Raw genomic sequence first — 27,303 nt, forward strand, 5'->3', positions numbered from 1 at the left:
GGACGTCATCCACGTACCTTCTCCACAGTCTCAAATTTTTGCGAAAGGGGTTGGAAGGGGACCAGATGGTCTCATCCTCCCACACCGAGAGGAACAAATTCGAATAAGTGGGGGCTACCGGGGTACCCATTGCGGTTCCAGACACCTGTCTGAACCACTGACCATTAAACTTGAAGGAGTTATGGGTCAACACGAAGCCCAAGCATTCACATAGAAAGTCAGAAAACTCATCAGTTTTGCCGTATCTGCCCAGTGTTTGGTGGACCGCCCGCATACCCGCCTCATGTGGGATGCGGCTATACAGGCTAACCACATCTATCGTTGCCAGATGGAAACCTGTCTGCCAATAAAAACCATCAAGGACATTCAAGATGTCCACAGTATCCTGTACCAAGGATTTGACCATTCTGAGACAAGGCCTCAACCTGTGATCTACATATCTAGAAAGAGCTTCAGTCAGTGAACCCACCCCGGAGACAATCGGTCTCCCCGGTGGGTTCACCAACGTCTTATGTACCTTGGGCAGATAGTACCACAAAGGGTACCGGGGCTTTTCTGTAAATAATTCCTCTCCCAATTTTCTACTCAGGAAGCCCAACTCTACACCCCTTCTCAAGAGTGTCCTCATACGACCCTTATCTTTTTCGACCGGATTTACATCCAATCTTTGATATGTGGAGGCATCTTCGAGTTGGCGGTACGCCTCCTTTAAGTACATATCTTTAGGGAGAATAACTAAATTACCCCCTTTGTCAGCGGGTTTGCATATCAAGTCGTCCCTGGATTTCAGCCATTTCAGCGCCCTCTCTTCACCCTCTGTTATATTTCGAGTATCTTTGGGGTAAATACAGGCCTTTACTTCCCTTATGATCCCCTTTTGGAAAAAATCCAGAGGGCTTCCTGGGGTGATGGGTGGATTGAAGTTGGACTTCCGAAAGCGTACAACTTTGTCGCCTTCACTCCCCTCCCAATTTTCCTCTTCCATTTCCTGCCCTCCACTTTCTATAAAGAGGTCCCTCAAAATCTGTAAGGTGGCCTCATCTTTGGTGTCAAGAGGAGCGCTGACGCTGAAGCCCAGAGACCCTATCCCCGTGGCCACATTCACTGCTTCATTTTTGCTCTTAAAGAACTTATGCACATTTATTTTTCTTATGGCCTCTGTCAGATCAATTTCAAAACGGCAGACATCAAAATCACTGGTTAGACAAAAATTAAGTCCCTTGGATAATACCGAGAGGCAATCCTCAGAAAGGGAAACATCCGACAAATTAATGACTTTGTATTCATCCTGACGATCCTGTTCATGCTTAGAAGGCTCGTGCTGAAAATCAAGTATGGATGTTACTCCTGCCCTCTCCACTGTATATGTTTCCTCTTTTTGGGGAGACCTCCTATGCCTCCCTCTCCCCCTCCTCTTCCTACGCCTAAAGGGTGACCCCCAGTTTTGGGACGGGCCCCTCTACCACCACCGGCACCCCCGGAACCCTGCGGCTGCTCCTCCTCCACCCCCCCTAATTCTGACCCAGAATCTGTGGTCCAACCTTCCCCACTTCCTTTACCCTTCCTGGGTCTAGAATCGCTGGGTTTATCAGGTTTATTGGGGGTCTTAGGTCTGACTGGCTTTGTGGGTTTGGGCCATGATTTCTTAGGGGGCCCCTTAGCCCAATCAAACACCCTATTGATCTTATAGTCCTCTTTGTCCCGCAGGAATTTTCTCTGTTTTCTATCTCGGATCTCATTCTGAATAGGGATAAGGCGTTTCTCCACTCTAGTAAGTAAAGCAGTCATTTTGGATTCATCAAAACGCGATCGAATTTCCGTTTTAAGATGAGATAGTTTGTCCACCACTTGTTTATATTCAAGCTCAGTCCTTGTTAACACAATTTCCATCTTTCTTTGCGAGTGGCGTATGTGTTCCTCATTCCACTCCTTCATAAACAGTGGATCATCACTATATTGGGCGGGTTCTGAATATTTACGAAAGCCCCTTGTCACGTACTGTAATTCTTTATACCTAGATAAGGTCTGAACAGTCCAGTATAGTTTGACTTCCTGTTCAGAAAGATCAAACAATATCTTTTCCAAGATTTTGTTGCTACATATTTTATACTCAGAAACAACTGAGTGGCCGGCCGGCAGCAATTCACCAATATTGCCCCTAGCCGACAAGGACCATTCCTGGTTGATATGAAGAGTGGACGGGACCTTGGGTAGGAATCCTCTGACTGGCCGGATTTGAACCCTATCTGGGTAGAAGCATAAGTATGGCTTGAGATGACTGAGAGCTTGAAGTTCCGAAGATCTCCTTGCCGAAGTAATCGCCACTAAGAACACGGATTACAGCGTTTTGAACCAGAGTGAGGAGTCTTCTAATGGTTCAAATGGAGATTTCGTTAAGTAATCCAGAACTAGAGGTAAGTCCCATGTCGGAAAAATGGATCTGGAAGGATCTGGAAGGAGGTCTCATCCTCATTACACCTGCTACAAATTGCTTCAATAGTGGTTCAAAGGCCCATCGATGATTCGTTAAAGCCGAGATTGCAGAAATCTGAACTTTTATTGAATGAAAGTCTAAACCTTTTTCCAGACCTGTTTGAAAAAAAGCCAAGACCTGTTGGATTGGCAGGTGTAAGGCATCAAATCCTATCCTTGTAGCAAATTCTATGTATATTCTCCAGATTCTGCAGTATGTCGAATTCGTCGTGTGCTTCCTTGCTCTGAGCAGAGTACCGATTACTGATTCTGAACAGCCCAGATCTCTCAGTCTCCGCCTCTCAATATCCAGGCCCTCAATCTCAGCCGAGAGGGATTCAGGTGCAGTATTGGGCCTTGGGATAGGAGGGTTCTGCTGATCGGAACTGAATCGGCTCCGCTATCGCCATCTGAGATATCATAGGGAATCAAGGCCTCCTTGGCCACCACGGTAGAACCGCTAATATGGTTACTGGCTCGGATAACAGTCTCTGAAGTAACCTCATGATCAGAGGAACTGGTGGAAAGACATAAGCAACTTGAAAGGACCAAGGAGCAGTTAGTGCATCGCATGCTTCTGCCTCCCTCTCTGGGTACCGACTTAGAAACCTCCGGCACTTCCTGTTGGCCCTGGTGGCCATAAGATCTAGTTCTGGCTCCTGCCAATGGGCACAAATCATTCTGAAGACTGCGTCATCCAGCTCCCACTCGTTGTTTGAGATGGTTGTTCTGCTCCAATATGATTCTCTTTCCTTGAGAGGAGGGTAACCTTGTTGCCTTGAAGTGATTTTCGGGGGGATGTCGTCTGAATGTCCAGAAGTGACCCGTCGTTACAGTACGTAGTATCCAAGGTGATTTTATTTGTTTCCTCCAGACCTGACTGAACTGTTTCAGTCTGAATCCTACCGGACCACTCTGGACAGGCAAATCGTCAAAAGGACTTCTTGGATCCCTGTCCCGGCTGGGAGGTCTTCTGTTTAGCCAACTTCCCTATTGAAGCCTGTGTAGACTGCCAACTGTTCTTATTGTATCTTCCTGGCCTGTAGGATCTTGCATTACGATATCTTGAACCCTGGAACTGCTGCTGTGAGGTGTTACCCTTTTTCTTAGGGCGTCTATCCTGGGGTAACAGACCAGTCTTCCCACCGGTTACTCTAGATATGGCAGAGTCTAATTTTTCTCCGAACAAAGCTTTCCCGTCAAACGGGATCTTGCACCAAGACTGACGGGAAGTCCGGTCTGCCGCCCAAGATTTGAGCCATAAGGCTCTCTTTGCCGTGACTGAATACAGCATCGATCTGGCCGTTCCCCTTACGATATCGATGGCTGCCTCTCCGATGAACTCTCCTGCAATCTTTAGATCTTCCAACTTCTGTATTATAATCTCCTTGTCTACGTCCTCCATGACCGCCTGTTCAATATTCGCCGTCCATGTCTGTATGGCTTTACCTACTGCTGTAAGTGCTATGCCGGGTTTGCATAGATCTTCTTTAGATCCAGATCTTGTTTCCTATCTAGAGAGTCAATGAAGGAAATTGAATCTTCAATCGGCAGTGTTACATGTTTTGCCAGCCTGGCTACAGCCACGTCTACCACAGGCGCAGTGTCTAAACTTCTAGTTTTTTTCTCTGGCAACGGGTATAGCTTGGAAAGTCTATTTGCTAATGGAACTTTCTTCTCCATCTTTTGCCACTCCTCCCGTATGATCCCGTCAATCTCATCCATGACTGGGAAGGGTAGTCTGGTCTTATCCAGATGTTTATAATAGCTTTTCTTAGGCTTTTTCTTTTCCTCGGACTCTTCCTCGGAGTCTTCCCAATCAAGGGCTTCCCGAACCACCCTGACAAAAGGCTCTACCAGGGCGAAGTCAAATCCAATATCCAAGTCATTATCATTATTTACTAGCTGAAGTAGAAGGTTGATCGTGTGTTGCCATAGCCTGCAGTGGAAGACTGGCTATGTAACTCCTCATAGAGTCCTGTACTGCCTTCTGAATGGCCTGAGAAATATCAATTGGTTCAGAAGATGGTTCTTTATTTAGCTCTTGAAAACAAGTGGCGCACACAAGCTTCCCCGGGACCACCTTCTTGCCACAAGCCTAGCAGGGTTTTTCCTTGCGTCTATAGGGGGGAGTCTTAGATCTGGATCTTGACCTTCTATGAGATCTACTGCGAGAACGTCTTTTGTAGTGGTCTCTTGAAGGGGAGTGAGAGTACCTCCGCAGCCTATCTCCAGGGCTGAAAAAGAGAACAAGGAGAAAGATAATTAATGGCTGCTCTCCACGTTAAGTAAAAATTAAGTAACCTACCTGTATCCCCCTTACCAAGAGAAAGAGCGCTGGTCTGTTAAGGGCAAGTGGGCATCCATAAGGGCAGCTGAAAATATGCTGCAAGCAAGAGAAATAGAAAGTGTTTATAGATAAAGATAGAATAAAAACCTGTGTAATTATCCGAAGTTATCCGAAATGATGTGCGTTATGTTTAGGAGGCACCCACCTATTTGATAGCTTGTCCGGCCAAAAAGCACGTCCGCCCGCAGGTAGCTCCTGTAGGACAGTGCACGCTGTCTCGGCGTCTACTTAAATATCGCGCCACTGCCTGGCCCGCCCCTGAACCGGCGCACAGCCGCCCACCAATGGAAACGCCGCTAGGACATGACGTCACTTCCATTTCCGCTGCGTGGAACGCAGCTGCACGCCGCTATGGAGCGCAGACCCGGCCAGCCGGAAGAAGAGGACAGGGAGGAAAGATGCCCGCCCACAAACACTCGTTTAGAGTGTATAGCAACGAAATTAGGTACGCTCTCAGTCCTCTATCCACTGTTAGTAGATTTCGCTGGTAACGTCCATTGGACCCCTAAGACCAGCAGAATGGGGTCCCCACATAGAAGCCTATTTAAGGCTTGTAAGTGGCATCGCAGCAGGGGAGGCACCCGCGCAGAGAAGACTACATGATGCAGCCGGTAAGGGGAAAAAAAAAAAAAAAAAAAAACCTGCAGGAATCACCTGCGACGTCCTGTGAGAGTGAGGGACAGGAAAAAAAGACAGGTATGGGAGGGTAAAGCAAACTTTATATACACATGTCCTGTGGGGTCATTGGGCGGAGCCAATACCCGTTGTGCTGACATGGAGGCATTATATATATATATACACAACATATATACAATATACAAGATATATATATATACACACACACACACACATATATCCATATACACACACACCCATACACACACACACACACACATATATACACAATATATAAATATATATATATATATATATTTATATATATATATATATATATATGTATACACATATACATACGTACACACACACATACATAAGTATATGTATGTATACATACACACACACACACACACACACACACATATACATATATATATATATTTATATATATATATATATACACACACACACACTGGGAGCAAAACCCATATTCAACACATTTCAAAACGATATCTATCGTTTTATGACTTACATTTCAAAACGATATTTATCGTTTTAAACGATATTTATCGTTTATGGAAGTCATAAAACGATAAATATCGTTTTATAATGCAAATGAATGCGGCGCTATTTTTACACTGTAGACGCTGGCGCCATTTTTAACTGATCCAATACACAAAGCTTAAAATAAAAGGGGATAACGGTGAAAAGTTTGCTTAACTGATTGCAGTCCTTGTGGAATAGAAGCAAATAAAGTCCAGGTCAAATGCAGGCATTGATATCACAAGTCCTTATATGGCATGCGCCCGGCAACGGCCGTGCTGAAACCCCTCACAGTGCTACCCCCGGGGACATGTGTCCCCCCCTTGCCCACACATAGTTACTACTCTGAGGAATTGTGCATTACACAAATGTAATTTTGTCTAATATTAAAAAATTACGTGTTGGAACTTCATAATCCATGACAGATTGGGCCTGGTTTCATTGGAGATTTTGGGATCCATTTCTAAAATGGCAATTTTCAAATGATGATGTTCAGCGAAACCGATCGGGTTATTAACCTTTATAATAAAGAAGTCTAAACTTATTTATGGTTTTTTTCCCCATGAAAGATACATGCCGATGCTAAATGGTGTGGAGGAGAACAGAGATGGCAGCATTACTTGTCTGTGTTTGAATAGCCATATACAAAAGTCAGTGGAGCATTAGCTCAGCACTTTACTGCAGTTATGGAAGGTGATCAAAGAATTACCGGTAAATACAACTGTAAAAAAAAAATAGATTAGTGACTTTAGAAAAAAACTGAAGTGGAGAGGGATGAAGCTCAGAGGTGTATATACAGGGGTGCAGGTGTGGCATGTGCCTTGGGCACCACTTACTGGGGGATGCTGCACCATAGTATTCCTGGACTTCTCCATACAGATTCTAGTTTTTATCTGGGGGACATTCTGCTGCCTGGTTACATCTTTTTGGGGGACAAGCTGACTTACTGCTATTTCAGGGATGGCTGACCTATTGACGGCCATGGGCTCCGATGGATTCAGAGCGGAGGAGGACACGGAAGCACAGGAGAAGCGGGGACAGTACAGGGAGTCCCTGACATCACAGCGAGTCGACCTAAAACGTGTTACTGAATATTCATATTTCACACCCTATACATAACACACACGTTGCTCATACAACTCGCATTACACTGTTTACACAAAACTGCATAGTGTACATTGCATCATTTGCGTAATGTCTGTTAAATGTATGCGATTTTAATGTAGTTTAGTGAACACACCCTTTAAAGGGAACCAGAGAGGAAGCCCCATCATGTATTTTACCATATATATCAGTGGGAACATTAGAGAAAACCCCTACCTTGCTTTCTGTTTTATTCTTCACTGTTCAGCCTGCTTGTTATCAGCCCTGATAAACTCCCCGACTGAGCATTCAGTCTGGCTTTGCTCAGAAATCATTATAGCTGAGTCATTATAGCAGAGCCAGAAGGGGGCAGGCTTGGGATTGAAAAGACATCAGAGAAGACAGACTCAGCTATAGTGATTCCTGAGCAGAGCCAGACTGAATGCTGAGTCGGGGATTTAATCAGAGCTGATAACAAGCAAGCTGTGCAGTGAAGGATGAAACAGAGAGCAGGGTAGGTGTTTTCTCTTATGTTCACACTGATATATATGGTAAATACATGAGGGTGCTTCGTCTCTGGTTCGTGAAACCACATAACGAATAAAATTGCTTATTTATTACAATATTCGTTTATAGATTATTTAGTCGGTGTTTGCCCATTGTGAAATCTTTCCTCTCCCTGATTTACATTCTGAAACGTATCACTGGTGGTGACATCTTCAGTCCTGCCAGGTGATTTCTGCGGAATGTTCGTTACTGAAAGTTTTATGCACAGAGGGGGATATTGGTTGCTTGGCAGTTGGAAACAGACGTTATTTCCCACAATGCAATGAGGTTCACAAACAGCAAACTGTCAGGACCATGGTGATGACATCACAATGTGGGAGGGGTTTCACCACAATATCAGCCATACAGACCCCCGATAATTTATTTGAGAAAAAAGAAAGATTTCTCATGGGAAAGGGGGTATCAGCTACTGATTGGGATGAAGTTCAGTCCTTGGTTACATTTCCTCCTTAATGAGTTAATACTGTAGGCATCCGCACAGCGTAGCTATAGGTTGTGCCTAAAGGATTTTGTGTAAAGCGCACACAATTAACAGTAAAAATACCACTAAAACGGAGACAAAGGAGGCAGACAATGCAGGTATGCAGGGAGCAGATGCTGGCGCTGGGGTAGTCTTGGCACGCCGCGGCCGTACATACCGCCATCTGTACAGGCGAGCGTGTTACAGATCTATGCAGTAAACACAGCCCAGTTCTGGCTATAAATATTACATGAACTATGCTTTTATGTATAACAAAGCCAGCAAGCTGTGCGTTCTGCGCTCGGCTATTCTGATGTGTTTTCTGGCACATGGGAGAGAGCCTGCGTTCAGTCCGGTTCCAGCGGTGGGACTGCAGCTCTCCTCTGGGTGAACGCCGAGCCTGTGGTTATAAAACATAAAACAGAACATGTGTGCCGACCCCGCCGCTGACCACAAAGTCTTTTTATAGAAAATCCATTTTTAGCTGATTGCTCGGGAAAGGGGTCCTGCCTCTGATGCATTGCTCCTCCACCAAGCCTGCCTCTTAAAGGGCATGTGTAGCGGTGTTTTTCTTCTACCTTTTATTTAACAGGATTAGAATAGATTAAAAAAAAATGTATTTTTTTTATAATTAAGAAATGTATTAACTGCTTGAGGACCACAGGCTTACACCCTCCTAGTGACCAAGCCATTTTTTACAATTCTGCACTCTGCGCCTTTAACGGTTAATTACTCGGTCATACACAGGGACGGATTTAGGCCAAGGCCGCCTAGGCCATGGCCTAGGGCACCACAGGAGCAAGGGCACCAAAGCAGCAGGCTAACCTGGTGCAGCATTTGAAAGCTTCCAAATGCTGCAATGTAGGGAGATCCGGCAAGCGCCTGACCGCGGTACTCTGCTGCCAGCCACCTGTGCAGCAGCCACCTTGCTCTATGTGCACGCTTGCATTGTGGCCGGTGGCTAAAGACTTGGGCAACATTGCAGACAGAAAGAAAGAGGAAGCTTCTGCACTGGAGATGAGCTGAGAAATCAGTGACACTGAGGGCTGCTGTGGTGTGAAAGTAAGATGGCTACTTATACTGAACGGGGGGGGGGGGGGGATTAAGGGAGTCATCTGGCTACCTATACTGGAGGGAAAGGGGGAGGGGTCATCTGGCTACCTATACTGGAGGTAAGGGGTCATCTGGCTACCTATACTAGAGGGAAGGGGGAGGGGTCATCTGGCTACCTATACTGCAGGGAAAGGGGGAGGAGTCATCTGGCTACCTATACTGGAGGGAAAGGGGGGAGGAGTCGTCTGGCTACCTATACTGGGGGGGGGGGGGGGGTCATCAGGCTACCTGTACTAAAGGGAAGGGGGAGGGGTCATCTCAGTTCCTATACTGAAAGGGGGCAGCTAGTGACAGTGGCCTAGGGCGGTAACGAGTACAAATCCAGCCCTGGTTATACAACTTAGCACACAAATGAATCTTGCCTCCGTTTCTTGCCACCAACAGACCTTTCTGTTGGTGGGATCTGATTGCTGCTGCTGCTGCCAGGTCTTTTTTTAATTAATTTAAAATGGTATTTTCTTTATAATAAATGTTGCCGTATTTTTATTTTTTATTTCCTTCCCCCCCCCCCCCCCCCGAGATCCAATTGCGTGATCACCTCTCAAAGGCATAAGCCTATGAGAGGGATCCGCTTGTGAGCCACTACAGGGGACAGCCAAGTGACAATGCTGTCCCCTGTACAGTGCTGTGCTAGATCGCAGTGCTGTACAAAAGAAAAAAACCCGCTGTTTCTGTTTCTAACAACCTTCCAGCCATGATCGCGGGCTGGCAGGCTGATCTTGGAATGGATCTCCATCACTCAGCGGGGATGTGCGCACGTAGCATTCCCTGCTAATCTCCGCCCCAAGGACTTGACACCGATCTGTGTTAGGAGGTCCTGGGGGAGCCACTCTGAGGTCACTTATCAGCAGAGCCGGGACAAGGTCCTTCAGCACCCAAGGCTGAGACAGCAAAGTGCGCCCCTCCAACCCTCCCACCCCAGCCATCACACACTGATTGCAGACTAATTGGTGCCCCAGGGCCCCCAACACCTTAATCTCTAGTTATCTGGCTGCAGTCACTGCCATGTATCCCCTTATCTTATTTCTTTCTGCTTCAAACACAATAGGGAAATGATAGCTGAGTGAGTTGTGCGCCCCTCCTACACTGCGCCCTGAGGCTGGAGCCTCTCTCGCCTCTGCCTGGCCCTGCGCCCCCTTCTACACTGCGCCCTGAGGCTAGAGCCTCTCTCGCCTCTGCCTGGCCCTGCGGCCCCTCCTACACTGCGCCCTGAGGCTGGAGCCTCTCTCGCCTCTGCCTGGCCCTGCGCCCCCTCCTACACTGCGCCCTGAGGCTGGAGCCTCTCTCGCCTCTGCCTGGCCCTGCGGCCCCTCCTACACTGCGCCCTGAGGCTGGAGCCTGAGCCTCTCCAGCCTCGGCCCGGCCCTGCCTAACAGCGTTAGGCAGTCGCAGAGTGGTTAAAGGAGGATCGGTTAAAGGAAATATATGGAGGCTGCCATATTTATTTCCGTTTAATGGGAACCTTTAACCGAGGATTGAGCTTCATCCCAATCAGTAGCCGGTATGCCCTTTCCCACGAGAAATCTTTACCTTTTCTCGAATAGATAATCAAGGACATCTGTATGACTGATATTGTGGTGAAACCCCTCCCACAGTGTGATGTCATCACCATGGTCCTGACAGTTTCCTGTCTGTGAACCTTGTTGCATTGTAGGAAATAACAGCTGTTTCCTACTGCCAAGAAACCAGCATCTCCCTCTGTGCATAGAACTCTCATTAGGGGCTGAATCCACTGACGCAGTTGTGTCTGCTTTTTAGTTACACATCAATGTTACAGATGCTGAAAAGCAAACAGAAGCAGACACAATTGTGCTGGTGGGTTCAAGCCCCGAACGAACATTCTGTAGAGATCATCTGGCAGAACTAAAGATGTCACCACCACCAGTGAATGTAAACCAGAGGGAGGAAAGCTTTTACAATGGCCAAAAAAGACTAAATAATTTATAAACAAATATTGAAAAAATTAGGCCATTTTATTCATTATGTTATTTTCACTACAATTAAATTAAACAATATCAGGTGCCTGGCAGTCGTGCTGATCGCTTTGGCGGCAGTAGTGGCTGAATCACACACCTGAAACATGCATACGCTAATCCAGTGACACTTCAGTCAAAGCACCTGACCTGCATGCTTGTTCAGGGGCTGTGGCTAAAAGTAGAGGCAGTGGATCAGCAGGACTGCCAGGCAACTGGTTTTGCTTAGAAGGAAATAAATATGACAGCCTTCATATACCTCTTGCTTCAGGTTCCCTTTAAATATCAGAAATAAAATGGGATCTTTGTTTAGGGCTCCCCCTGCTGGTGCGACTGGAGAGCTGTGTGGGCACGAGTAAGGCCTTGCTTTGATGCAGCGGTGTAAATATCATAGGGAACGTTAGGACATAGATAGCAGTTAGTGAACTTTGCGTTTGTGATGTGTGGGTGCGCACACATGGACACAATTACTGTCGCTTATAGTTATCGGTACGCCCTAGGGTGAGAGTTCCAGGCAAGAGTGCACATTGTACCTAAACGACGTGTAATGTTGCTATGGAGATGGGAGTGAGGATGATGGTGCAATGCAGAATATTCAGATAAGGACTGATGTAATTATTTTATTGCACACATTAGCAGAGAGTAAACAAAAGCTTTCATCAGTGGGAGCAGGTGGATTGGGCACCGTGCTTCAAAGAGTTTAGAGAAGTCACAGATGCGATCTTCACACCTTCCCCTGGATAAATAATGGGCAGCTAGAAGGGGAGGGGGAACATGATTGCAGGAGCTCCTCCCCTCTAGTTACGCTCCTTTCCTGGTGACGTGACATGTTAGTGTTTGTGTGCACCATCAGCATCAGAGAACAATAGTCTGTGACCACTTACCGTTTTGAAGAGCTTATCGTCAGGCGTGGCAGAGTAGCTGGAGGTGCGCCGGTAGCCTCTGTGCCGGAACTCTTTACTTTTATCAAAGGGGTAATTAGCCACCACGGCTCCACCGTGCAGGTTTGCCGAAAGGACAAAGTTGATGCTATCCATCCATAAAATTGTCGCTAGTGTTTCCTTCTGAACCTGCGGACGTGTCACCAGAAATGAACATCATATTGATGGCTATGGCACTGTCATTTTCCACAGTACTTTACAGGAACAATTCATGTCCTTATAAAGCGGACCAGAACTCAGAACTTCCTCTCTGCTCTAAAAGATAAGCAACAGCATAATAACCTTTAAAGAAAAAACATGTATTCATTACAACTTACAGAACAGAGAACCTGCCTTGTTTAATTTTCCTGGGAGAACAGAAAGGGTTAACCTCCTGTGTTTAGCACAGGACCTTGGCACACTCCAGACACACCTGATATAGCCCTGATTGACACTTGCTAATTACCGGTGCTTGCAGATAAGGGGGAATTAGATTAGATTAGAAGGCTGTAGGCTGTAAACACACACAGGGTGGATTTCTCTCTGTTTTCCTTGTCTCCTGTGCAAGAGTTCAGGTCCACTTTTAGTTCATCCACTGGGCGACAGTCTAATATCCCCCACCACAGTCTAGAGGTGCGTACACATGCACTACTGAATGCAACAACGGGTCTGCCGGACCCTCCCGCTGGGCGGTCTTTAGCCGACAGTATGCGCGTGTGTACGCGCTGTCAGCGGATTGATAAGGCTGTTTCTGAACGATCCGCTCAGCTGGGTCGACTGGCACTATTAACTCTGTCAATCCAATCATTGGTCCTGGAGGGCACCATGTTGCTGGATTATGCCCCGCCTCCAAATTAAGCCCCACCCTGGACTAAGCCCTACCCAGTGGGTGTTCTATTACGTGCTTCTGCTGCATCTACTTAGGCTTACCTCCCAACATTTTTAAATTAGAGTTCAGGACACTTAGGCCACACCCCTAACCACACCCCCAACACACACCCTAGTCACGCCTACCATAAAGATTTTTGAAGAATTTTTTTTTAAATTAATATCGTATCTCCTCATGTTTTTTTAATAAATATTTCCCTCATATACCCTGCCCGTGGGTGGGGAGGAGGGTGAGGGTGCCCGTGAGTGGGGAGGAGGGTGAGGGTGCCCGTGGGTGGGGAGGAGGGTGAGGGTGCCCGTGAGTGGGGAGGAGGGTGAGGGTGCCCGTGGGTGGCGAGGAGGGTGCCACTGTAGAAGAAGGCAAAAAAAAAAAGAAATGATCGAGGCGCCAGCCGCGCCGATGTGAGATGCAGGATGCCTGGCATGACATACATTCCTCTCTCCCTTGAAATGTGCCCCCTGCTAGCAGAGTGCGCAGTGGAGCGGGCTGTTATCTTACGGTCCATCCATGCGTACCGGCATCTGGCTTCACTTCTGCTTCCTGCGACATCACAGGAAGCAGTGTGAAGTCGGATGCCGGTACGCGTGGATGGACACTGGTAAGCCCGCTCCACTCCTCTGCCTCCAAGGGGGACACAGGGGGGCAGATTCCGGTGGGAGGGAGATAGAAATGTGATGCCAGGCATCCCGCATCCCACATCGGCACGACTGGCGCCTTGATCATTTTTTTCACCCTCTCTGCCCACTGCCGGCCAGGACACTTAGGGGGGTCATACCAGGATAGCGGGAGAGCCCCCGCCCCCCCTAATCGGGACAGTCCCGCAGGATTCGGGACAGTTGGGGGGCATGTACTTAGAGTAAGTTGCAGGCAGCTACCACTTCTGTGCCTTGTGCATCTTTCTTTCCCCCTTTGTGCCTCCTTCTGTCCCTTGTGCCATGTCTGACCCCGTTTGTTCTTCTGTCTCCCTTTGTGCCTCCTTCTGTCCCCTTTCTGCCTCCTTCTGTCCCGTGTGCCTCTTTCAGTCCCCTGTCTGTGCCTCTTTCTTTTCTAATGCCTCCTTTTGTCCCCCTTTGTGCCTCAATTTGCCCCCATTGTGCAGCATCCTGCCCCACTTTGTGCCTCCTTCAGTCCCCCTGTGCCTCATTCTGTCTTGGTGGCCACTAACGGTCCAATTTCTAGCGAAAAAATGTTCGAGCGATCAGAAATTCTGATCAGATTGGTTGTAAATAATCTCCATTGGTGGACACAATCGATTATGAACGAGTGAAAACAATGTCGCCCGAATGAATTTTCATCGAACCAAAATGTGGATTTTCTTGTGATAGATGGGAAGCAAAAATTGGTTCGCTGATGGTGTAGTGAACAATGTATTACAATATTTCACTTCCGATCAGAATTTCTGAGCGCTCTAACGATTTTTCGCTAGAAATTGGACCGTGTGCTGTGCTGGGGGGGGGGGGGGGGTTTAGGAGAGGCATGGGGGGTGACAGTGCCCCCCCTCCCCCACCAGATGGTGTGTCCCCAGGTGGTGATCTGGCTTGCGGTGTCTAATAGACGCCGCGCCAGTTCACTGGCTGCAGCCATCTAAGCTCACTTCTGCAGGTTGCTAAGTCTGTGGGTTCCGGCAGGCAGAGCAGGGCTACGGGAAAACGACGTCCAAAGCCCTGCACTGGAGGCTATTCGTGTCTCCAGTGCAGGGCTTCGGGTGCAATCTTCCCATAGCCCTGTTCTGCCTGTCAGCACGGGAGTTTTGCAACCGGAGTTGCTGCTTGAAGATCATTGCAGGAGCTGCTGCGCGCCGGAGGGGGGCTGGGAGAGGTGTCTTCTGCAGGTGAGTAAATGTTTTTTTTTTCTTATAGATGCAGGCAGGTATCAGGGCTATTAGGGGGATTTAATGGGAAGGGGGGTAGGAGTCCTACCTATGTGTATTTTCTGGTGAAACACTGCCGAGATAAGTGTAATTTCTGGTGAAACGCTGCCGCATTACGATTATTTTCTGGTGAAAAGCTGCCGTATTACAATTATTTTCTGTTGAAACGGTGCCGCATTACGCTTATTTGCCAGTGAAATGCTGCTGCATTACGATTATTTCCTGTCTGTCGCATTATGACTATTTTTTTGTGGGGTGTGCCATGGGGGGCGGGGGGCGTAATGGGTTTTCTCACCTTGAGTGACAAAATTGCTAGAGGCACCCCTGGCCCCAAGGCTGTCCTATAGTCAGCAACAACTCCCAAAATAGTCCTACACATCTCCATCCTTGCCTGTTTATTTCATTGATCCATTGTAGGTGTTCAATGAGCATATTACAATTAACTCATATAACACTTCCTCCTCGACATAGGAACTGACCTGCTTCTTCCAGTTGTCCGGGAGGGGGAGATGGTCCGTTGGGCCTCCATGCTTCTCATTAAAGTGCATCGGTATATGTAGGTCAGGAAAGTCCCGGTTCAGATCTACATTGTTCTTGTTATTCCTTCCAGTTAAGTATTCATTGATAAACGGCCCCTGTGGAGTACACATGTTAGTGTTAGGAAAACAGAGGTGTGGCCAGTCGAGTGACAGGTGCACTTTCCCTTTTTATCTGGAGCCTTATCATGTAATTTAACATAGAAGAAGCTGCTCTGCATACAGCTCCAATCCCCCCCCCCCCCCCACACACACACACACTGAAGAATCCATCATCAGCATAAAACAGGAGATAACGGTTTGCTTGTTACAGCAACAAGAGGAGAAGCTTCTGTATGACAGCCACAATGACTGCAAGCAGAAGAATACCTTTTTACTCATTGTATAGCTCTCTAAATGAACTGGATATGACATAACCCATGTAATAAGGCTGCTCCCAGCAGCAACAGTGCTATAAAGTTGTGTGTGTGTGTGTGTGTGTGGGGGGGGGGGGGGGGGGATTGTATTAAAAAGTAGACAACATTACTTTGGGAAAAAGGCAAGTAGAATAAATATTTGGGTTATAAGGAGCTTTAAGCTGATCACCCTCACCCAGATCATGCCATATACTAACTTGATGATTGAAGGGAAATCTTGTGCTGCCGTAGATGGAGGATCAGCTGGAATACCAGGGAGGATCACACTCTAGCAGCTCCTCAGCGCTCGGCTGTGAGGCGGACTGGAGAGAACAAAGCAAAAAGGGAGGTGGTCCTATATAGTATGGAGGTGATAGGAATGGATGGCCCCCGGGTGTGGTCAGTTGGGCGGCGGTCGCCGGTGGGGGCGGGACCACCAGTAATTGGGCAGTCCTTTCCACAACCTTTGGACTGCCCATTTGCTGGCGGTCCCACCCCCACCGGCGACCAATTGACCACACCTGGGGACCATCCATTCCTATCACCTGCATACTATATAGGACCACATGTGCATGCTAGTGACGTCACCTGATGGAGGCGTGGATACACGACGTCACTGGCACACGATTGCACCAGGGAGTGCGCCTAGGGTCGCTACACCACCTGGACTCCCATTGCTGCTGACTACTGCAGTTAACAGGATGCTCATCTGCTGGTCGACTACCACAGGGCTTTATGCCATTTTATCGTCTATCTAGTAAGTGCATTTGTACTGCGCTTTTTTATTCATTAAACGATATCACACTATGGAGCGCCCCTCTCCCTTTTTGCCATATACTAACCCTGCAATGCAAAACAATGGAATGGTGCATCATGAAGAATATTCAGAGGCATGCACCTTCCGTCCAGGAATTTATTGTCAAAGCGTAGGCAGCAATGGAATGGACCATATTATGGCTTACATCTTATTGTGGGAATGCACCCAGACTCTGTATACAGGGAACCCATGCCCCAGTTATTCCATGTTGTCTACATAAAACGCAACCAACCAATAGACCTCAACTGACCTCACGTAGTACCCACTAACATTTTTCTTATCGCAGGGGGTGGGGTGTTGTCAGGGCCAGAGCTACCATAGGAAAAAATGGGCAATTGCCCCAGGGCCCCAGAACCTGTAGGGGCCCCCAAGGTGTCCCTCCCCCATCTTAACTGTTGCTCACCAGGGACTCTGCAGAGTCTGTTAAGTTGGGATGTGATTGGGGAGAGTCAGCAGCCAGCTCAGGGGCCCAGGAGGGAAATTTGGCTGCAACAAAGGGCCCCTAATTATGCTTTTTGGTCGGGGGAAGTCTGTTGGGGCCCCCAGGCTAATTTTGCCCTAGGGCCCAATTGTTACTTGAACCGACCCTGGATGTTGTCTCAGTGACCACCAAGGAAATACAATCACCAGTGAATACACCAAGGAGTAATCATGTGACTGCTATTAGCAGGTTGGTCATATACAGGGCCAGATTTGTACTCTTTACTGCCCAAGGCCACTGTCAGCAGCTGCCCCTCTTCAGTATAGCTGGCCAGATGGCAACCCCCCATCCCTCTCCAGTATAGGCAGCCAGATGACCCTTTCCCTTCTCCAGTGTAGACAGCCTGATAACCCCCTTTCCCTCCAGTATAAGAACCCAGATGTGGCCTTGGCTTAAATCAGGCCCTGCCATGGCCGGATTTGTACTTTTTACCGCCCGAGGCCCACTCACCAGCCGCCCCTGACCACCAGCATCCAGGACCATTCAGATTCCAGCTTCCAAGTCTTCCTTCATCCACAGTCAAGCGCATGGGCACAGCACGTGGTGGGAAGCCAGCTTCTCACCGAGATACATAATCCTGGATCTACTGTCTGCTGAAAGAGCCCTTTCATCCCGATTGAGTGCCAGACCCGGCCACGCTCTGCTATATACAAGCAGGGTGGCCACAGACTGGGTCTGGCTGCTACTGCTAAAGGCTAGTGTCTATCTATGCTTGTGCATAGTGCAGAAATGGCATGGCCGGCGCCGAGTCCCGACTGCTGTTCATGTTCGGCAGCTTAACTGCCAATAAAGCCTGCTGCCCACAACCTGTCCCTTGTATCCTGGCACCCTAGGCCATGGCCTATGTGGCCTTGCCAGAAATCTGGCCATGGACCCTGGTCATATATGGGTACAGAACTCAACTATGGCAATGACTGTGATCTTGAAAGGCAAAGCACGGCATAACCTACGCAGGACTTTATTTGGAGTGAATCCAGAAACCCCCGTGCTAAGATCAGTTCCAGCTCGTTAACAAACGGAGGGACTCCTCTTCACTGGAGTACTGTCAGTCGTTTGTCAGAAGAGGTTCCCCCAGAAATCCTTCCCCAGGCCTCCTGAAGACTCTTTCGCTGTGCTATTGAAGGCCTGAATCTAATTACAATAACAGACAATAATAAATAGCTTTCAGTTCACGGAATGGAAAGGCGTTCTGGTTACTGCAGCGATATTGCTTGCCGAGGGAGAGTGGAATTTGGGCACGCTGCGGTATAATGAAACCCTTATGTATCCTTATTAGCAGACGATTATGTAAATTTACATGGGCTGGGCGGCCTATACAGCTCTGTGCTAATAAGAAACTTGTCTGAACTCACAAATACAAGAATCTCCTCTTCCTAGGATGTAGAAAGTGGAGCTTCAAGCCAGCAGCTGTTGGCCAGAGTCCTCGGCCCTTCACAGCCCATCCCCCTACACCCGTTCTATGCCGTAGGCTTATACAGGTATCTGCTACGGACCTCCAATACGCCCCTTATAGAAAGGTTTCTATTCAGGAGTCGGGGTCACATGACCACTACTCCCCCAAATGTAACAGAGAACCAATCAGCTGGATATCAGAAGATCCCATAATGCATTGCAGGGTACAGACGTCAGCCATATAACATGGATATCCAAAGATCCCATAATGCATTGCAGGGTACAGACATCAGCCCTGTAACATGGATATCCGAAGATCCGATAATGCATTGCAGGGTACAGACATCAGCCATGTAACATGGATATCCGAAGATCCCATAATGCATTGCAGGGTACAGACGTCAGCCCTGTAACATGGATATCAGAAGATCCCATAATGCATTGCAGGGTACAGACATCAGCCATATAACACGGATATCAGAAGATCCCATAATGCATTGCAGGGTACAGACATCATCCATATAACATGGATATCCAAAGATCCCACAATGCATTGCAGGGTACAGACATCAGCCATGTACCATGCATATCCGAAGATCCCATAGTGCATTGCAGGGTACAGACATCAGCCATGTAACATGGATATCAGAAGATCCCATAATGCATTGCAGGGTACAGACATCAGCCATATAACATGGATATCAGAAGATCCCATAATGCATTGCAGGGTACAGACGTCATCCATATAACACGGATATCAGAAGATCCCATAATGCATTGCAGGGTACAGATATCAGCCATATAACATGGATATCCAAAGATCCCACAATGCATTGCAGGGTACAGACATCAGCCATGTACCATGCATATTCGAAGATCCCATAGTGCAGGGTACAGACATCAGCCATGTAACATGGATATCCGAATATCCCATAATGCATTGCAGGGTACAGACGTCAGCCCTGTAACATGGATATCAGAAGATCCCTTAATGCATTGCAGGGTACAGACATCAGCCATATAACACGGATATCAGAAGATCCCACAATGCATTGCAGGGTACAGACATCAGCCATGTACCATGCATATCCGAAGATCCCATAGTGCATTGCAGGGTACAGACATCAGCCATGTAACATGGATATCAGAAGAACCCATAATGCATTGCAGGGTACAGACGTCATCCATATAACATGGATATCAGAAGATCCCATAATGCATTGCAGGGTACAGACGTTAGCCATGTACCATGCATATCAGAAGATCCCATAATGCATTGCAGGGTACAGACGTCATTGATATAACATGGATATCAGAAGATCCCATAATGCATTGCAGGGTACAGACGTCATCCATATAACATGGAAATCCAAAGATCCCATAATGCATTGCAGAGTCCAGACATCAGCCCTGTAACATGGATATCAGAAGATCCCATAATGCATTGAGGGGTACAGACATCAGCCATATAACATGGATATCAGAAGATCCCATAATGCATTGAGGCGTACAGACATGAGCCATATAAAATGGGTATCAGAAGATCCCATAATGCATTGCAGGGTACAGATATCCGTGTTATATGGCTGATGTCTGTACCCTGCAATGCATTATGGGATCTTCTGATATCCATGTTACAGGGCTGACGTCTGTACCCTGCAATGCATTATGGGATATTCGGATATCCATGTTACATGGCTGATGTCTGTACCCTGCACTATGGGATCTTCGAATATGCATGGTACATGGCTGATGTCTGTACCCTGCAATACATTGTGGGATCTTTGGATATCCATGTTACAGGGCTGATGTCTGGACTCTGCAATGCATTATGGGATCTTTGGATTTCCATGTTATATGGATGACGTCTGTACCCTGCAATGCATTATGGGATCTTCTGATATCCATGTTATATCAATGACGTCTGTACCCTGCAATGCATTATGGGATCTTCTGATATGCATGGTACATGGCTAACGTCTGTACCCTGCAATGCATTATGGGATCTTCTGATATCCATGTTATATGGATGACGTCTGTACCCTGCAATGCATTATGGGATCTTCTGATATCCATGTTACATGGCTGATGTCTGTACCCTGCAATGCACTATGGGATCTTCGGATATGCATGGTACATGGCTGATGTCTGTACCCTGCAATGCATTGTGGGATCTTTGGATATCCATGCTATATGGATGATGTCTGTACCCTGCAATGCATTATGGGATCTTCTGATATCAGCCATATAACATGGATATCAGAAGATCCCATAATGCATTGCAGGGTACAGACGTCAGCCATATAACATGGGTATCAGAAGATCCCATAATGCATTGCAGGGTACAGACATCAGCCATGTACCATGCATACCCGAAGATCCCATAGTGCATTGCAGGGTACAGACGTCAGCCGTGTAATATGGATGTCAGCCATGTACCATGGATATCAGAAGATTCCATAATGCATTGCAGGGTACAGATGTCAGCCATGTGCCATGCATATCAGAAGATCCCATAATGCATTGCAGGGTACAGATGTCAGCCATGTGCCATGCATATCAGAAGATCCCATAATACATTGCAGGGTACAGATGTCAGCCATGTGCCATGCATATCAGAAGATATACCTGGTCTGCAGCGATCTCGTAGCCGTCAGGATTCATAGAAGGCATGATGTGTATGCGGGTGTTGTGGATGAGATCGGTGATCCTCTGGTCCCCATTCCGATATTCTTCACAAAGGAATTCCGCGAGTTGGAGGAGAAGCTCTCGGCCCAGAATCTCATTCCCATGCATGTTTCCGATGTATTTAAACTCCGGCTCCACTGTGGAGAGCATAGAAAACAGGTTATGATGTGTACACACATCCAATGGTGATTGGCCAATCACGTACACAATCCATTCATAGAATTCAAAAGGTGTTGACCCTCATAGTAAAGGAAAATGGTAAAACTGACAATTGATTGGCCAATCAAAATTGGGTATGTGGAGGCACCTGGAAATCTTACCATCTCATCAACTATCTCTTTTGATTATGAATTCTGCCTGGTTCACACTTTCAATTATGATTGGCCAACCTATCACTGACCAATTACACCACCTCTATGACAACAGATATTGAATACTATAAGCAGACAGTGTAGGCATATACTCGTACTACACGGAGGGGGTAACATTGTTCAGTGATTGGCCAACCAAAATTGAAGGTGTGTACCACGCTTTACTCTATGTGATCCCAATGTAAAGCTGTCAATACACCATGCAATTTTGATTGTACAATTTTACACTTTCCATGACCTATAAGAACTTATCAAAGGCAAGGTTCGCACTGTGCAATTTGCACTTCAGTTTCTAATTCCGATCCAGTAAATGATTGGATTGGGGGACCAATCGATTGTCAGCGATGGATTTCAAGCTCTCAATCAGAAGCACATCGAACAGGCTGGAAAATATCGAACAAAATAACGTTTGTGTGTCCGACTCTGGTAACATTTTTCCTCACGACTCATTTCTGATCGATAGCCAATCGATAAAATAATTATTAAATTTGAAAAAAAAAATTGCATAACTTTCGCTATCTTCTTTATGGCCTAGTGCACACCAGAGCGTTTCGGCTGCAGTTTGCGATCCGCTTGCAGGAGCGGATCCGCTTGGGTAATGTATTTCAATGGGCTGGTGCACACCAGAGCGGGAGGCGTTTTGCAGAAACGCATACTCCTGGGCTGCTGCAGATTTTGGATTGCGGATGCGTTTCTGCCTCAATGTTAAGTATAGGAAAACCGCAAACCGCTCTGAAAAACGGCACTTAAGAGCGGTTTGCCAGGCGTTTTTTGTTACAGTAGCTGTTCAGTAACAGCTTTACTGTAACAATACATGAAATATACTACACCAAAACCGCTTCACAAAACCGCAAAATGCTAGCTGAAACGCTACAGAAAAAGAAGAAAAAGCGTTTCAAAATCTGCTAGCATTTTGCGGATCTGCTAGCGGTTTTTGGTGTGCACCAGGCCTATCTGATTGATGTAAGATCTGAATATCGATCAGATCTCTTGCTTGAGTGGGATCTGAGGTGAGGATTGCATGGTGTGTACCAGGCCTAAATGAACTTCTTCAAGGCTTTCTCAGTCTCTTGGTCCCAATACTACACAGAGGCAGTATTATCACACAATTGAAATTGTATGGTGTATACCCACCTTAAAGCAACAGTAGAAAATGTCAGTTATTAGTTTTAGTTTTTTTATTTTATATTTATGTAGCGCTGACCTCTTTCATATTGACACCACATAAACCACCTTCATTTAAAGCAAAACTGAAGCAAAAATTCATTTATGAGCTAATGAATTGTATGAGTTTTACAGCTAAGATATAGAAGATTAGTAGCAAAGAAAAGTATTATGTTGTTTTCCAGTACAGGAAGAGTTAAAAAAAACCTTCAGTTATCCATGCAAAAAAGCTTCTCTGAGCTATATGACCATGAGGGTCTAATGCAGTCCTGTTTTCTGAAGCACTAAGGCTGATTTCACAGTGGGAAGTTAAAGTCCCACGTTACAGCAGCCTGTAACGCAGCCCACCGCACAGCGATGAAAAATCAATGGGCTGTTCACAGTGCCCACGTTGTGTTACATTGTAACGCTGCAAGTTTATAGAAAGTGCTGCATGCTGTGCGTTATACTGGGGTAAGCCACATTAGACTGTTTACACATGCGCAGTAATGTTGGAGGAGGAGGTCTCCCCTCCTCCTCCGTGGCCAGGCACATGGCTAATTAATATTCACTGCACTGTGACGTGCAGTGTTTACTTCCTAGAGCGGCCGCTCTGTGCAGCAATTGGCTGGCGGGACCACGTGATGCGGATCACGTGGTCTCCGCATCTCACAGCACAAAAAAGGCGTAACAAAAGGCTCTTGGTAGCGTCCTCCTACAACACCACCAGGCGTTGTGGTAGGGGCACGTTAGGCGACCTATAACGTCCCCTAAAACGCAACGCCCTGGTGGGAAAGAGGCCTTAACCACTTGAGGACCCACCCTTTACCCCCCCTTAACGGCCAGCGCTGTTGTAGCTGATCTGTGCTGGGTGGGCTCTGCAGCCCCCAGCACAGATCAGCGTGCAGGCAGAGCGACCAGATCGCCCCCCTTTTTTCCCCACTAGGGGGATGATGTGCTGGGGGGTCTGATCGCTCCTGCCTGCGGGTGTTGCGGGGGGGGGGGCACCTCAAAGCCCCCCTCCGCGGCGAAATCCTCCCCCTCCCTCTCCTACCTGGCCCCCCCTGGAGATCCGGGCTGCACAGGACGCTATCCGTCCTGTGCAGCCAGTGACGGGACGTCCCCTGTCACATGGCGGCGATCCCCGGCCGCTGATTGGCCGGGGATCGCCGATCTGCCTTACGGCGCTGCTGCGCAGCAGCGCCGTACAAATGTAAACAAAGCGGATTATTTCCGCTTGTGTTTACATTTAGCCTGCGGGCCGCCGATGGAGCCCCCCGCCGTGAATTGACAGGAAGCAGCCGCTCGCACGAGCGGCTGCTTCCTGATTAATCAGCCTGCAGCTGGCGACGCAATACTGCGTCGCTGGTCCTGCAGCTGCCACTTTGCCGACGCGCGTTATGAGTGCGCGGTCGGCAAGTGGTTAAACAGCCAAAAAACAGTGAGAGACAGCTTGAGATAAAGTTTTACTGCAGGAAAGTTTAAAGGGTCATTATGTGTGCTTTGTTTTATAGCTTAAAATACAGTGTTGTTTCTAAACTGCAAATATGACACAATGATGTAATATTATAAAAAAAAAAAGCTATATCATTGACAATAAAAATACGAGACTCTCTTTTTTGCTATGAATGTTCAATTCCTTATCCTTATTACGCATACAGTTCATTATATCATGAGTTTGTTTAGCTTCATGATTGGTTTAATCTCTATGGCTGTTTTTAGCGGTTTTGGCGCTTTGAACAGTGGCGTCTGTGATAAAGAGGCCCTGTCTCTCTAATGACAAGGCAAGGACACAGCTGATATTTCTCACCTTTGGGCAGAGCTGGGTTTCCTGCCGGGAACATATGAAAGGGATTGACAGATAAGGAATGTCAGCAATTTGAGGAAACCCCACTGAACAATTACCACTAATGCTGGTACTTCCTCCCTGCTGTCAGAACAAACACGGATCTGCCCCCTTCCTGATATTTGCTGTTCTGTGAGTGATTTGTGGGGTGTATGACTGCCCTGTCTACCTGCCGCCTGTCATCCAATCCTCACGGTGCTGAGGCTAGCCAGAAAGCATTACCGCTGCGCTAGAATCAGCAGGTGCGCTCGCTTTATGCTGAGTGCTTGTATCGTTTTTTCCACCGCACTTCTCATCCACGTTTAAAGTGACTGGGCCTCCAGCAAGCAAGGAAATACTCAAAGAAATGTCAGTACTTTTTCGCCTATTTTTTGGTACTTTACAATTGCAATTAAGGCCTAAAATCGCAAAACGCTGGCGATTACCGTGGAAAAATCACTGGACAGAGTAGCGTTTTGGGAGCGATCGCGATTAGCTGTTCTATACATGCTAACCGCGATTGCTCCAGAATCACAGCCAAAACGCTGCATGTAACGCGTTTCTGATTAACGCTGATCGCAAAACAGTGAGAACACTGCCATAGGGAAACATTAGCTACGCGGTTTACAATACCGCTAGCGGTTTGCGGTGAGTGGGAATCATGCGATTCCCGCTCAAGTGTGAATGGGCCTTGGGGGCTGAAAAGCTTTTTTGAACAGACGGGCCCATACGCAATTAACCGTTTCTACAAAATTTTCTCCTAGGAGATCATTTTTCATTTTCGGTTTATGACATGGGTTTTTTTTTTGCGTTTCCCGGCGCTTCCTGTCAGGAAGTGAACTCTTTGACCCGGAAAAGAATAAATACAATGTATATATACTTAAAAACGTGAATGCAATCGCAGCACAAAGCGGTTTTATGAGCGTTCTGCGTTTTTCCTATACCTTCCATTGAGGCAAAATCGCCTCAAAAATGGCCCATGCCCCGCGTCTCTGAGCGGATCGGAAACGAACCGCTCAGATGTGAACTCTCTCGTAGAGAATCATTGCACAAGCGTTTTGAGGCCTGGAATCCACTACAAACCGCTATCGCTAATCGAAATAGCTAACGTTTTGTAGGAGTGGTTTGCAAGCAATTTCATGAGCATTTTCAGTAGTGATTTTAAAAAGTGTAATCAATTTTCCCGCGGTTATGTAGCGATTAGCGTTTTTAATTCTGATTGGTCCTTTCAATTCATTTTAATTTTGTTACAGTGTGCAGTAACTTCAAAATGCTAGCAAAATCGCTCTGTGCAAGTTTTGATGAGCGATTACGTCAGCGTTTATATACTTTACATGGCAGAACCGCTAACCTAATCGCTAACGCTAAGCGCGAAAAATGCTGCATGTTTTGTGATTTGGAAATCGCAAACGATCCAGTGGAATTTGGCCCATCCATAAACATAATCTGAGCGTTTAGGGGAAATCGCTAGAGGTTTGAATCGTTCCCTATACGCTCAGAAAATCGCACTAGTGGGTTTGAGCCCTGAAGTCAATTTTGAAAAATCGCCTGCGCTTGAAAAAAGGGGGGTTTAGGGTTGGGCATCAGGAAGGGGGGTTTTAGGGTTGGGCATCAGGAAGGGGGGTTTTAGGGTTAGTTGTCAGGAATGGGGATCAAGTTAGGAAGGGGGGGCGGGGTTTAGGGTTAGGCATCAGGCAGGGGAGTTTTATGTCTCCCTGCACCTCCATTTTATGCACAATTTGCGCTCACCCCCCTCCCTGCCCATAACTTACTTCCACTCACTCCCCACCTTCCGCTACTGCTCACAGAGCGCCGCTTGTTGTAATCCCCTAAATCGCCGGGAATCAGGCCTTTTCGCTGTGATAACAGAGGAAGTTGCGTTTTGGCACGCTGTCTCGTACATCTGCACTTGCCGTGAGCATGTTGCCTATACATGGTGAGAACTGAGGCACTTTAAATTAATATTTAGAGGAAACCGGCTCACGTTTTATTCTGGGGGATTTAGCAACATATAAACCACTGGTATCTACTACAAAGCAGTGTGTCCCAGTCCCAGAGACTCTCCGCATGCGGGCTAATCTGCTCTGACCCCTCTTATTGCGTCACATGACTGAGCTGCAAAGATTAAAGGACAACTATCGGAAAAAATTTTAAGGTTTTAAAGTGGTCCTGAACTCTTGCACAGGACAGAAGGAAAACAGAGGAATGCACCCTGTATGTATTTAGAGAGTTTAGCCCATCTAATTCCCCCTCATCTGTGACTAATAACCATTGTAATTTGATCTCTTAGCTATGTCAGCTGGCTGTCATGGCAGAGCAGCTAAGTGGTAAACACAGGATGTTAACCCTATATCTGCTTCCATGAAAGCAGGAAGTAGACACACTGCCGATTTATTGCAGGATTTGTATCAGCTGTAACAAAGAAGTGTTTTTTTCTAAAGGTAATTATGCTGTTGCAGCAGAGAGGAAGTTCTGAGTTCAGGTCCACTTTAAACACATGCATATAAAATGTAAATTTCTACCAGAGTAATATGTCCTATAAATGACTTTTTTCCTATGTTGATGTCACTTACAGCAGGTAGTAAAAAATCTGACATGTCTGTCAGGTTTTAGACTAGTCCATCTCCTCATGGGGTATTCTCAGTTACTTCTTTATTCACAAAAAGCACTTACTAAACCACAGGCGCTGCCCGGACCCCTCTGAAAGTTCATGGCTGCTCTCCCGTCCTTGACCAAGCGCGGCCACACTGTGCAGCAGCATGGAGATACTTATGCATGGAGGAAAGAGCTCAGGCGA

The 27,303-nt window shown here is 47.0% G+C and overlaps 1 protein-coding gene across 1 annotated transcript in view; it reads right to left on the bottom strand.

Moving 5' to 3' along the window:
• CPN1 (carboxypeptidase N subunit 1) overlaps positions 1–27,303 on the bottom strand; it is a 78,484-nt gene that overhangs the window by 40,895 nt on the left and 10,286 nt on the right. The window contains exons 2-4 of the mRNA XM_068258732.1: positions 21,108–21,304; positions 15,338–15,493; positions 12,064–12,249 (exon numbers count right to left, since the gene is read on the bottom strand). Coding sequence (XP_068114833.1) covers positions 12,064–12,249; positions 15,338–15,493; positions 21,108–21,304 — 539 coding nt within the window. The remainder of the gene's footprint in view (positions 1–12,063; positions 12,250–15,337; positions 15,494–21,107; positions 21,305–27,303) is intronic.

The sequence above is a fragment of the Hyperolius riggenbachi genome, chromosome 10, assembly GCF_040937935.1.
Source record: "Hyperolius riggenbachi isolate aHypRig1 chromosome 10, aHypRig1.pri, whole genome shotgun sequence".
In the NCBI taxonomy this organism is placed as follows: domain Eukaryota; kingdom Metazoa; phylum Chordata; class Amphibia; order Anura; family Hyperoliidae; genus Hyperolius; species Hyperolius riggenbachi.